The sequence below is a fragment of the Scomber japonicus genome, chromosome 23 (assembly GCF_027409825.1).
Source record: "Scomber japonicus isolate fScoJap1 chromosome 23, fScoJap1.pri, whole genome shotgun sequence".
NCBI lineage: Eukaryota > Metazoa > Chordata > Actinopteri > Scombriformes > Scombridae > Scomber > Scomber japonicus.
This window is the reverse complement of record NC_070600.1, coordinates 14,706,203-14,718,781: the sequence shown is the minus strand read 5'-3', so window position 1 is coordinate 14,718,781 and position 12,579 is coordinate 14,706,203. Positions and strand designations below refer to the sequence as shown.

The window sequence follows — 12,579 nt, the reverse complement described above, 5'->3', positions numbered from 1 at the left end:
GTTTTGATAGGGAACTAGAAAGAAGTTCCAATGAAAACTACATTGAGGTCTAGAGTGCCATCATTTTGTTTCTGGAAATGCCTACTGACAGAGACCAATAATCACAAAACCTGGACAAAAGGGCCTGTCTAGTTACCACTCAAGGTACAAGAGCAAACAAAATGTCTACTAAAAGTTTGTAATTTTTGTGAATTAACTCCTCGAAGTTAAGGATAAAGATAAACTTTATTGTCCCTTATGGGAAAATGTGTTGTAGACAGCAGTACTAAAGGGGCTGCAAACACAGACACATATTACACCAACAAAGAACGTGAACAGAAGATACAACAACAACAAAGAAAACTATTGCACTTGTCCCATGTATTGCACATGACTGCTGAAGGGCAGTTCATCATCATTTTCACCAAGAAGAAGGAGAGTTCAACAGAAAAGTGCTAAAATAAATAATAAAAAGTTCTCAAAGTTTTACCATGTCTCACTTCTGCACACAACACTCTAAACAGTATGGAGGCTGATGATGTTTATATTTGTGAGAATCTATGTAATATGTAGTATTTGCATTGAGTATGTATATCTGCATTTGCATTTGCTCCTCAGTTATTTATTGCACAATAGTCTTAGGGGGTTGGGAGGGTGGGGAGCAGGCAATAAACACACTGACATTAGATCAACTTAATGTTGACATAAATCTTAACAGGCGACAGTGAGCATCACTGCCAACACCTCCAGCATCAGTAGCCAGCCAGGATGTACAAGTGTTTGTCCAAACCACTGAAGCTCACTTGGCCTCAGGAACTGCTGGCAACAATCTGACTGTGTATGCAAGTGTGTCTGAGTGTGTCTGAGTGTGTATGTATACATACAAACAGAAACATCAGGAGAAAAAACACAGGCTACAAACAGCATACACACAAGCTTGCTTGTGGATTCCCTTCCACATCATGAATCTTTCATTGTTGAAGAAAATAAGGCATCTGCTTTGTGCTTTCATGTTTTGCTATTTCTTCTGTGACAAATGGAGAGAATTAAGATTTTGCTCATTGTAAACTTGAGGAACGACAGGTTGTGTAGTGTAGCGTGAATATGTGAGCATGAACAATCTGCAAGAGTGGGGGAAGCCTTCAAAATCACAGAGCTGATGACTCGGCTTTATGGGTTTAAGTCAACCTGTGTGTGTAGGCCAGTGTGACTATGTAAGATTATTTTCCTGCTATTACATGAATGGATATTTTCAGTGCAGCTGTAACAAGAAAAAGAAAAAAATTACTCTGTCAGTCTTTTAAAGAGAATTGTGGAAGGTGTTAATGAAATGGTGTGTGTGTGTATGTTTGTGTGTGTGTGTGTAGTCAGCAGCAAATGAAATTTGCATTTTGAAGTTTTCCATCTCCATGACATGTTGTCATAAAGGCAAGATGCAAGAGATGCTGCCTGGCTCTGACTTTTGGTGTTTATCTTACAATGTAATGGGATTCTAAGGCTGTGGTTTATACTTTGTATGTATCTGAGTGTCTGAGTGCACATTTGCATGTGTTTGTGCATGTATACGCGTACACCTACATGTCAGAGTGAGTTTACCTTGAATCTGCCTGTCTGCATGTGCAACAAAGTGTAGTGTCACTTGACTTGGTTTAGGGTTTCAAACACTTTTAACATTTTTAGCTGTGTACACAAGCACTTCCACGATAGAGTGGTGTGAGTGTTTATGCACAATCCAATCATCTCACCATATGCCACTATCGGCGTAGATCTGTGTCTTCAAGATTCAGCTTAAGTCACTGTGTTAAGTCATACTCCAGTGCTTCCTGTGCCTTCATATTTATAAACCAGATCAAATGTATTGTCCCTATTGTTCAAGTGTATTAACTGGAAGAAATGTGATTAAAAATGGATTGCATCTCTCTTTGCTCTCCCACTCATATTCATTCACCAAATACGACCCTCCGTTCTTAGGAAAATGAGATTTGGAAGAGCAAACACACATGCACCACCTTTTTCTTCCTCTCCTCCACCACTGAACTCACTCACCCTGTGTGTCATTTATCTATAATGACTTTGTGAATAGTGTCACAGAGCGTTCCCCTCTCTCTCACCACGCAGCCATCCAGTCAGTCACTCAGCCTAACCCAATCAAGTGGCTTTTAATGAACTTCAAACAAGTGTTATCACCCAGTTCAACGTGCGCTATGCTTCACTCCCCCCTAGCTCCATCCATGCGGGGGCCCACCTTATCTGCTCTCCTTCTTTTCACCCTCTTTCCTTCTCCCTCTTTGACATGCTGAAGCTCCTCCTGTCGCATACGCTTAGTGGTATTTTTGCCTCTTTCACTTGCTCTGTACTTTTGTTGTTCCTTTCTCTCTATTTTGCGCTCTCACTCTCTTTCTCTCTATCCACCGCTCTTCAGTTTGAAAAGTACTTATCATAGTGCTGTTCTCTATGAACTGTCCTTACCGTCCTTTACCTCCCTCCTTATCCTCTTTTACTTCTTCTTGTCAGCCACTCTCCTCTTCTTGCCTCTGCTTTATTTTCTCTTCCCCTCACCTGTCTTCTTCCTCTTTCTTCTCATCTTCATCTTTCAGGCAAGTCATAGGTGTTCTATATTTAGCCTGCTACTCATACCTGAATTGATTGGCTGTTAATTTTAGATCTCCAATTGCTAAGTGACTCATCTTGCTGTCTTTCTCTCTCGCTGTCATTCATTCTTCTCTAATACTGTACAGGCACAAATCAACTGTTTTGGGTCCATCAGTGGCATCTTTTCCTCAGGAAGAGAAACTGACAAATCAACCAAACATACAAATAGAAACTGAGAGCTCATATCATCGATTTAAAAGTGTCTGCTTCTTTGTATCATTAATGTTCTCTCCTCATGTATATAATGACAGTGGAGTACCTATTGAGTTGCCCTTCCACTGTCCAACCAAGAGACTCAGCTGATCTCATCCGGAATTTTTATAAATAAAAGCCTTACAACACTAAAAACAGTACACACTGAAGTGGCTACGTCATTCAATTAAACTAATGTCAGTGGAGTAGTGTTAGATAGTCTGCTACTGTACCTGACGAGATAGCTAGATGTGTTGATGTTTCTGTGGGTTTGTAGAATGCTGAGTGTTAGTCAGACTGTAGGAATATTCCTTTACTGGGTATGGTTGCGTATCGTACCTTTATGGTCTGAATGGCCCTCTGCATATAAAGTACACACATACAGTAGTGCAACAAATTATGTTCAACCTCCTCTTGTCATTTGTACAATCTTCCAATCAAATGTATAAAGGGAAAGTTGTACACTACATGCCCATGCCTCTAGGGGCAGAATGCATCCAAATAATTTTTCAAAAGGCTTAGTAAATTTGCGACTCAAAATGATGTTGCAGGATGATCCTGGGTGAAATTAATGCAGTTGCAATAATGCATTAGACCCACCAAAAAGACTCAGCCCTCACTATTCTTCCATGTCTCTATTTGTCTTTCAGGAGTGTCCCCAGTTGCTGCCTGCAGAGAGGATCCTGGTGCCAGTCAATGTGGTAAAACCCATTACCCTGCGGGCTAAGAACCTCCCTCAGCCTCAGTCTGGACAGAGGGGGTATGAGTGTCTTCTGACCATCCAGGGAAATGAGCACAGAGTTCCTGCCCTGCGCTTCAACAGCTCCTCAGTGCAGTGTCAAAACACATCGGTGAGGGTGTGTGTGTGTGTGTGTGTGTGTGTGTGTGTGTGTGTGTGTGTGTTTTAACTTGGCAGCTTCTGTAAAATTGACCACCACCCTCCCACACACCAACACAAACTCTATAAATACGCCCCATTTCTATAAAGTTTTCTTATAAAACTGACCATAATATAAAATTAATGTCCTACATAATACAACCACACACACACACACACACACACACACACACAGATGCCAGCTGAATGATTTTTCCCTCTCCCATGAAATGGAGTAGATGAGACGAGAACCTGACTTTGTCTCTCATACACAGCCATTCCTGCGATCATGCTCCATTCACTGACTGAATAATACATTGACAGCAATGAAAGACTAGCATGAAAAAGGCTTTATGCTGGTCTTGATGCTAATCGTCTGTTGATACAATAACATCTCATCTTCCTGTCTATCTTCATCACTCTGAGTGTGTGTGTCAGTGTGTGTGTGTGTGTGTAGAGATGTCTGTGGGATATGTGTGTATAATCATAGTACAATCCAAATATTGTACTTTGATTGAGCCGTGAAGGAGGGAAACTGTAATTTAGCGGAAAATTATGATTCTAGCACCAGCCCTCCATGCTGCTAGTGTTACAGAACCAAATGAAAAATAATCTTGTCTTTGAAAGCACACTGGTGTGTATTGTGTGTGTTTGTGAATTTAGTGTATGTGTGTCAGTTCATGTGTGTATTCACTGTGTGTACAGCCACCTGTTGATGATGCGTTTTGCATTCAAAGGAGTGTCGTGATAGCAGAAGCTTGTGGACTTGGAGATAATAGACAGTTTAAAGTAGCTGAACAGCTTCTCTCTCTCTATTTCTCACACACTCTATTCCCCATATCCCCCTCTTTCCCTCTCTGGTTGCCATGGTGATAGTATTTCTATGATGGGATGGAGATGAGCAGTCTTCCTGTGGAGCTGACCGTCATCTGGAACGGAGATTTCAGCATCGACAACCCCGCCCACAACAAAGGTGAGCATTCGTAGCGGCAAGAGCATGTATGCATTTCACACACACATACACAAATATACACATACACACACATATGTACATATACTTATAAATCCCCATACTTTCTATAGTTATCTTATAAACACACATAGTCAACATAGTCTCTTATAAACTCTCACTTATACATGCACACACACACAGTAAAGCCGCTGCCTCCCCATTGTTGCCCTCGGAGCTGGTGTCCATGGCAACAGGCAGGCAGTGTGCTGAGGTGCAGCATCCATCCCCTGATGTTGCCGTGTAGAGTGGTTAACTTTAACACATCCTCTCTTACTCTTTCTTTCTGTAGGTCTCTTTTTCCTCTCTCTGTCCATCTTTTTTCTGCACTGCACTGTTGTCTCTGTCTTCTCCCAACTCTCTAAATTCCATTTTCTTGCCTCTTCTAAAATATTTATTTTCAGATGTTTCTCTTATTTGTTCTGTCAACATCTCTCTGGGACTTGTGAAATGTATCCATCTCTGCCACCATTTATTCCCTCCACCCTAATTTTATTTCTTTCTTATCAGCAGTCCAATGTTCTTTACTGTCATAAATTTCAGAAAACCAGTATTTGCAAAGCATATAGATACATCTAAGTAAAATAATGTTAATAAATAACCAATATAGTCATCAAAGTTAAATTATTGTCAGTCAGTTGTCATCAGGCTGAATGTAAGCAGAACAAATAAGTATACATAAGATGTATGTCTCTGCCCTTCACTCTTTTTTCGTACATCTACTGACAGTGTACTGTATTCAGAATGACAGCTCAGTGTGGAAATTTTAAGCATTCAGCTGCTGAGCTTGATTCAGTTTGGCCACTGGCGATCCACCAGTGTGAGTGATCCATGCAGGGGCAGGAAAACAGTAGCATGCTGGGGGTTGTAGTTTTCTGACAGGGAAATAACTCATTTTAACCAGAGGCAGTAGATTCTGGCATCAGAAAACTATTGTTAAAATGTGGATGATGTGCCTACATGACACTGTGCTGTGAGGCAAAGTTTGCACAGTGTTTGTGTGTGTTTGCAGTTGTGTGCATGTGTGTGTGTGAATCAAATACAGAGTACAAAACATATCCTTGAGCATAGGTGTAAAATCAAAGAAGCAAGAAAGTTACAGAGAGATGCTTGAACCAGAAAATCCTCTCAAGCTTTCCTCTACATTTGTTTGCCTGTGGAGGAAGGGGCTTCCACTGTAGGGCATCGTCTGATGGACAGATCACACTTGCATCTAATGGCAATTAAAAAGAAAATGGCTGGCCCGTTGCCATGGAGATGATATGTTAAACGTGTGGTGGGTGAGCTGAAACGAGCCATGTAGAAAACTCAAAGAGAGAGGGTAGAGGTGGATGTGCGTGTATAGTTATGATGATAGAAGGAGAGATAATGAGACAAAGATATCAATGAATGTCACTATCAAAATGTTTGTTGTTTGCAAACAGCAGCTGACAGACATTGAAAGAGATAGGCAAAGAATCCAAATCTTAGTTTGTTCAATATTTTGAAGTGTTTGTCAGTCATTTAGGTTTCTGCCTAAAATATATTTGCATGCATTTGCAGTTCTGTAATCATTTGTACAAAGGTTGTTTGCTTCAAATTCTTCACTCTTTCTCCCTCTCATTACTGTCTTCCCTCCCTCCCTTCTTGTCTTCTTTCCTCTTGCACAGTCCATCTGTACAAGTGTGACGCCCAACGTGGAAGCTGCGGTTTGTGTCTAAAGGCAGACCCGCTGTTTGGGTGCGTTTGGTGTAAAGGAGAGAATCGCTGCACCCTCAAACAACACTGTCCCCACCCTGAGAACCAGTGGCTGGAACACAACGGCATCAACAGCAAGTGCACCCACCCACGGATCACACAGGTGAGACACACACACATTGAGATACATCCATTGAGGTTCACATACAGTAAGTCTGCATATACAATACAATACTATAAACCCTAACCCTAACCTTACATGTGCCAAGAAATGCAAACACTGATGGAAATGCCTTTTTACTCAAAAGCCCTAAATACACGCCTTAATTACAGTGCACTGACGGGAACATACTTATCAAATACTAGTTACCTCTGGCAGTGTGGCAATTGATCATTTCGTAATGGCAGTGCCTGTGAGTCAATACCAGCTATTCAGTGTGACAGAATTTGAAACTATATATTTTACACCTTTTTCAGTGTAGTTACCAATCTCACCCATCAAAAAGTAAGTGTAATAATGATATACTAGAATCAAAATTGCAGTTATCATGAATTGGCACTTTTTTAGACATATTTTCTATAAACAGTTAGTGGAACAATCATTGCTTTTGACAGAATGTGGTCCTGTTATTTGACCACACTGACACACTCCATGACAGACAGTCCATGTTAGACCTACTGTAGAGAGAAGACTAATCATCCTCACTCTTGCTAGTTATCAATCACCTCTACACAGATGCAGACATAACCCACACTTAACCCAGCATGGTCCTGTAAACCACAGGCACAGTGTGGAGCAAATAGATTTGACCCCTAGCATAGACCGATAAAAGGGCAATAGCAGAAAGGATAAGGGTCAGTGAGATGGAGGATAAGAGGATACAAAGGAAAGATGGATGGAAAGCTTCCCAGATGAAGGGAGAGGAGGATGGATTGTGTTTACATGAAAGAGAGGTGATGACAGATGGGTAGACTGAGCCAGAATAGTGTCACATGAGGTTGAAGGGGTTGAAGAAGACCCCCCGCACCCTCCACTTTTCCCCATGATGGATATAAAGACACTCTCTGCATCATTTTCCCGAGGAGGAGAGTTGGGAGCAGATGGTGAGTGACTGGAGAGGGGGGATGAAGCCAAACGTGGAAAAAAAGACAGAAAGGGGAATCCCTTTTGTTGTCCTGGGGAGTGATGGGTTTGGACAGAGACAGGGAAGAGGGATACACAAATGGAAGTGTAATCCCTCCTCCGCTTCCCACTCCCTATATCATTCCAGATCCACCAGCATACAGATAAGTGGCTGACCTCTGTGGGGATTTGGTGAAAGCCATAAACCATAAGCCCTATTGTTTCTTGTAACCTTTAAAATTACAGTATAATTGTTCAACTTCTCAATTCTCCTCTAGATAGAAAAGTCTGACACTGATGATATTGTCTCCAAAACAGCAGACTTAATTGCTTGACCTTATCTTCTTCTCATTGATAAACTAAACCGTTGTGGTTATTTTTATCCAGACGGAATCAAATCAACTCTAAGGTAGTTGATGAGAAGATGGTGATATTTTGTTCCTCGCTCAGCTTATTAAAGAGTCTGGATCAGTCTGAGGCACTCTTTCATTCCTCCACTCTAGTGTTTGTCTTCACCCTGAGCAGTGGATTTATTCTTGGAGATGGGCCCTGTATTTCTCCTTACATCCCTGGGGCTGCAGCGGGGACATATTGCAGCCTTCTCACGTCCCCCATAAAAACTGTCAGTGGGTGAGGAGTGAGGACTTTTCCAAGACGACCGGGGCCCTAATGCATTCTAATACGCTTCATTATAATGACAACTCCCATCAACAATATGAGAGGGAGAGAATCACATTGAAAGATGGGAAGAGAAAGGGAGAGAGACTGAGAAGTGATTAAGTGTTTGCCTCTATCCAACCGTCAATTATCTTGTCAAAGTCACAAATCTAATCAACGCCTCATTGCGTCTCCCTCCCTCCCTCTCTCTCTCTCTCTCTTTCATTTTTTTGTTCCTTCCTTCTCCTTCACTTTTCCTCTTAAAGTCTTTTTCCCTCTCCATCTTCTGTATTTGCTAATAAATGGAGAGCAACGATGTATTGTGTGCAATCTTTTTAATTGCATGTATTGTAGCCCTGTTCCCAGAAGGCTCTTTTTTTCATTAAGATATCAGCAGGGAGTCTTATTAATCAGACATTGAACCATACGATAGCAATATCTCTCACATGACAGCGACAGGACTTGTGTTGTACATGACCTAGCTTGAGCTTGCCACTGTCATTTGATTGGCTAGTTTCTTTCAAGCCCAGCTTGTTCAGATTGTTTTTGTCCACTTCTTTTAAAAAATATTCCAATCGTCATATGAAACTCTGAGGATTATCCCAATGCACCATACCAGATATAAGATAAAGCCAAACACATTCTCACTGAGCGCTATACCTGTGAACACTACAGGGGGTCACACTGCCAGCTATGAACTGAGCAGAGAAACAATGAGCGTAAGCCTCAGTAAAAATCCTTGGGATGGCTATTTTTCAGGAGGATGGTGACATTGCACCATTAAAGCTGGGCCCCTGCCTGCAGCATGCAGCATGGAGGACTTCTATTTGGCAGAGACAGATATGAGCAGACTATTCTGTGTCTGTCTCTAACATCCATCCATCTGGGCTGGCCTGATGATTTCTACCCACGCACATATACACACACACACTTGCAGCCCGAAAAGTAATTGTGTGAGTAAAGTGTTGATGGATGTTGGAACCGCCTCATCAACAATGAGAGATGGTACGGATAAATCAGATACTGTGATTACTGCTAAGATGTCACCCAATGCCAAGTTGTAAGATTATCTTATTCAATATATTGTTGCGATTTTCCATAAATACAGGATTGAGAAATTTACAATTCAAAATCTTGAATTAAATCTGTCACTGGAGCTGCTATTTTGTCATTTATTGTCTCTTTTGTGCAGCCTTTTTTCCCATCTCTTTGACCTACTTCTGAGAATTACATAATATAGCAAAAGAAACATTTAACCTTTTTCTTTTACATCAGAGCTCTGCTCTATATTACTTTGGCAGAGGGCTTTGTTAATACTTCACAATATTCTAATTTGACTAGCGAGAAAGAGCAATAGTGGTCGAGTGAGGTAGAGAGTGAGTGGTGGCAAGAACAATGCCGTGAATTAGATAAATAAAACTTAAAAAATTATTTTCTGATATGTTCTACAAATGTTTTTTTTTTTTTTTTTTAAAGCTCAAATAAACACACCAACACCTCTACAAAACCCTATGGGAAGGTGCCACATTGCCGGATGTTGTGTAAATGCAGCCAAAGCAAAGGCTTATCCTGTATGCTGTGACCTCTCTGTGTGTAGCTCATCCCCGCCCTCGGCAACAGCAGAGGAGCAGCACACAGCGGAGGAGAGAGACAGAGAAGCAGGGTGAACACTGAAGTACATAACTTATAGCTATGCTATGAGTCCGGACCTCACACCCTACATGCTGTTATTGGCCGGGGGCTACTGTACACATCCACTGCCCAAAGCTTGATGCCAAGAAACATCCCAAACACAGCAAAATTCACTGAGAAAAAACAGGCAAAGGGCAGGGTCTCTGTAAATAAATACACCACACACTTCTGTTGGGTCATAAGTGATGATTGTGAGGGATAACATTTGTATGAGTCTATACATTGTTTTTTTTTAGAAAAACCCTAACCCTAACCCTTTTAACATTGACCACTGTGAAGCCACTGCTCTGTTATGATAACACTTGTGTAAAACATCAATACACTGCACTGCAGCATCCAAATCTCTATTACACTCCAAACTGTTTTGTGGTATAACACATTTCAGATAAAATACAAAATAAAGTCATATGAAAGTAAAATCTGAGATCTGGAAATAGTGTGGAAAAGGGTTTGAGTTGCTAATAGGAACTGTGTATCAACAACAGATTATGAGAACATATTGTAATTTTTTTTTTTGTCTTTGGAAAAAAAATGTGATTCTTGAAAATATATATGGCATAACACTGTATTTAAATCCGAAACTGTCATACACTTTTCTACTCTACTGTATGACAGTATTAAGCACCCTTTTTGTATACTATTGCCTTTAATCCATAGGTTAAAAAAGCAACTTCATCCATTTTGTTTTAGAAAAAAATATGAATAAAAACATAAAAGTGTTGTTGACATTACATACTTTAAGGACATGTCAGTTTTTGAATGCACTTTTGTCTTGCTTATCTACATGTGCAATAAGACAACTGTTCATCGGAATTTCTTGTGGACAGAACACTTCTAGTGTAGCTTTCTTGCTGGCAGCAGAATACTGATGCTTCAGTTTTAAATTAGGTCCTTTTTATTATCTTCTGCTCAGTCACACCCTAGATTGTCAGCAAAATATTTTTTATGATGTCCTAATGTCTGTTATTCAGAAAAACATCAGATCTTCAAAAACATCAGCCTTTTTTTCAATCTCAACAGATTACTCCTCTGCGGGGTCCCAGAGAGGGTGGCACACTTGTGACCATTCGTGGTGAGAACCTGGGACTGGAGTTCAGAGAGATTCAGGGTAATGTGAAGGTGGCTGAAGTGGAATGCACACCCATACGTGAGGGCTACATCCCTGCTGAACAGTAAGTCACATTTTGTTGCCATGGTAGAACCAAGTTATAAGTAGCCCATACTCAAATTGTCATTCTCAATTTACATTCCTGCAATTTTATTTATTCCATTTGCATAAACCCGTTGATAAGGATAAGTCAAAGAGTATATCTGATCCACAGGAAAACAAAATCATAAATTCAGTATTTTCTTAAATTATTTTATTTTTTTGCTGTACCTTTACTTACCATAATCCCACTGAAAGCACTTTGACCACAGCTCAACACTTGAGTCAGACACAGTGCTATGTTACCTGTGGTTACTGACACAGTAGCGCCATAACAACTCAGCCTGACTGTTGAATCCTGAGTCAGAGTCCTCGCTTCAGGGTCTGTGTTAGAGTGTGAGATAGCAAGAGAGAAAGTTAGTGAGTAAAAGATTGAGCAAGAAAGAGAGGCAAACTAATACCAGATTGGCCTGGAGTGAAGTTTAATTTAACTTCAAGTCACAGCAGCACACACAGAGTGTTAGAAACTTGTATGTGTACTGCTTTGGGCACATACAGTAGAACCACTCAGGTCTCCATATTTTCTGCAGCAGTGGCACAAATACAAACACACACATACACACCCACACACACACACACAAGCATACACAAGCCCATAATCATTTTTGAAAGTTCAGGAGGTTACATTTAGTTGACATTTCTGTTTAATCCAGTGCTATGGGTCCTTACAGGTGCCATCTACCAAATGATTTTAAACTATTTTAAAGTTGGCTTATCAACACATCCAGTGCTTCTCCTGCTAAGAAAGTAAGTTGTGTGCCAGCACTTTCTAAGCAAATGCTGACCTAGCAGAAGAAGTAGCTGTATTTCAGGTCATATGCAAAAAGGATAGATACTTTTTGCTTTTTCTTCCACAAGTTGGCAGTGGAGATGGAGTTGCTGCCAAATAACACATTATTTGTATTAAGGTTTTAACATAGGTTTAAGTAAATTCTCATTATGCTAGCTGGTCTGTGCTGGCAAAAAACAAGTTTTTCAATAGGTTGTCACATAAGTGTTTTTGTGTGTGGGATATACATGTGGGTGGGTGTTCATATTCATATGTTTCTTTTTGTTATATATTTTACACTGTTATCTGTATGTGTGTTCTCACAGGATTGTGTGTGAGATGGGTAAAGCAGAGAAGAGTCAGTATACTGGGAACGTGCAGGTCTGTGTTGGGGTTGGAGAATGCAGACCAGAATTCATGGCAAAATCCTCCAAGTACTACTACTTTGTGGTGAGTCTCTATTTTCATCTCTTTGTCTGTATTAATTTAACATATGTATTTTTTTAATTAAAAATGGTGATATTCAAGCCAACATCAAATGTATTATTATTAGATTCTTCTTTTAGTAATACATAACACAATGAAGTCAGTGTTTTCTTTGGTCACTACATAATTGTGACTTAGGTTCCCTCTGGCTATTTGATGGTTGAAATTACTCTAGATGATGGATTCATTACATACGGTGTTGTGCCTGTATGAGCAGGAAGACATCCATGCTGCATATGTCACCCTCTGCATGTTAGCA

At 40.4% G+C, this 12,579-nt stretch overlaps 1 protein-coding gene across 3 annotated transcripts in view; it reads left to right on the top strand.

Moving 5' to 3' along the window:
- Positions 1-12,579, top strand: part of plxna4 (plexin A4) — a 200,823-nt gene that overhangs the window by 149,265 nt on the left and 38,979 nt on the right. For 2 of the 3 annotated variants that reach the window (XM_053313947.1, XM_053313945.1), the window contains 5 exons: positions 3,474-3,674; positions 4,577-4,673; positions 6,359-6,549; positions 10,879-11,030; positions 12,161-12,284. In XM_053313947.1, the coding sequence (XP_053169922.1) occupies positions 3,474-3,674; positions 4,577-4,673; positions 6,359-6,549; positions 10,879-11,030; positions 12,161-12,284 (765 nt within the window). Of the gene's footprint in view, positions 1-3,463; positions 3,675-4,576; positions 4,674-6,358; positions 6,550-10,878; positions 11,031-12,160; positions 12,285-12,579 lie in introns of all 3 variants that reach the window. The other variant, XM_053313946.1, reaches the window with a different exon arrangement.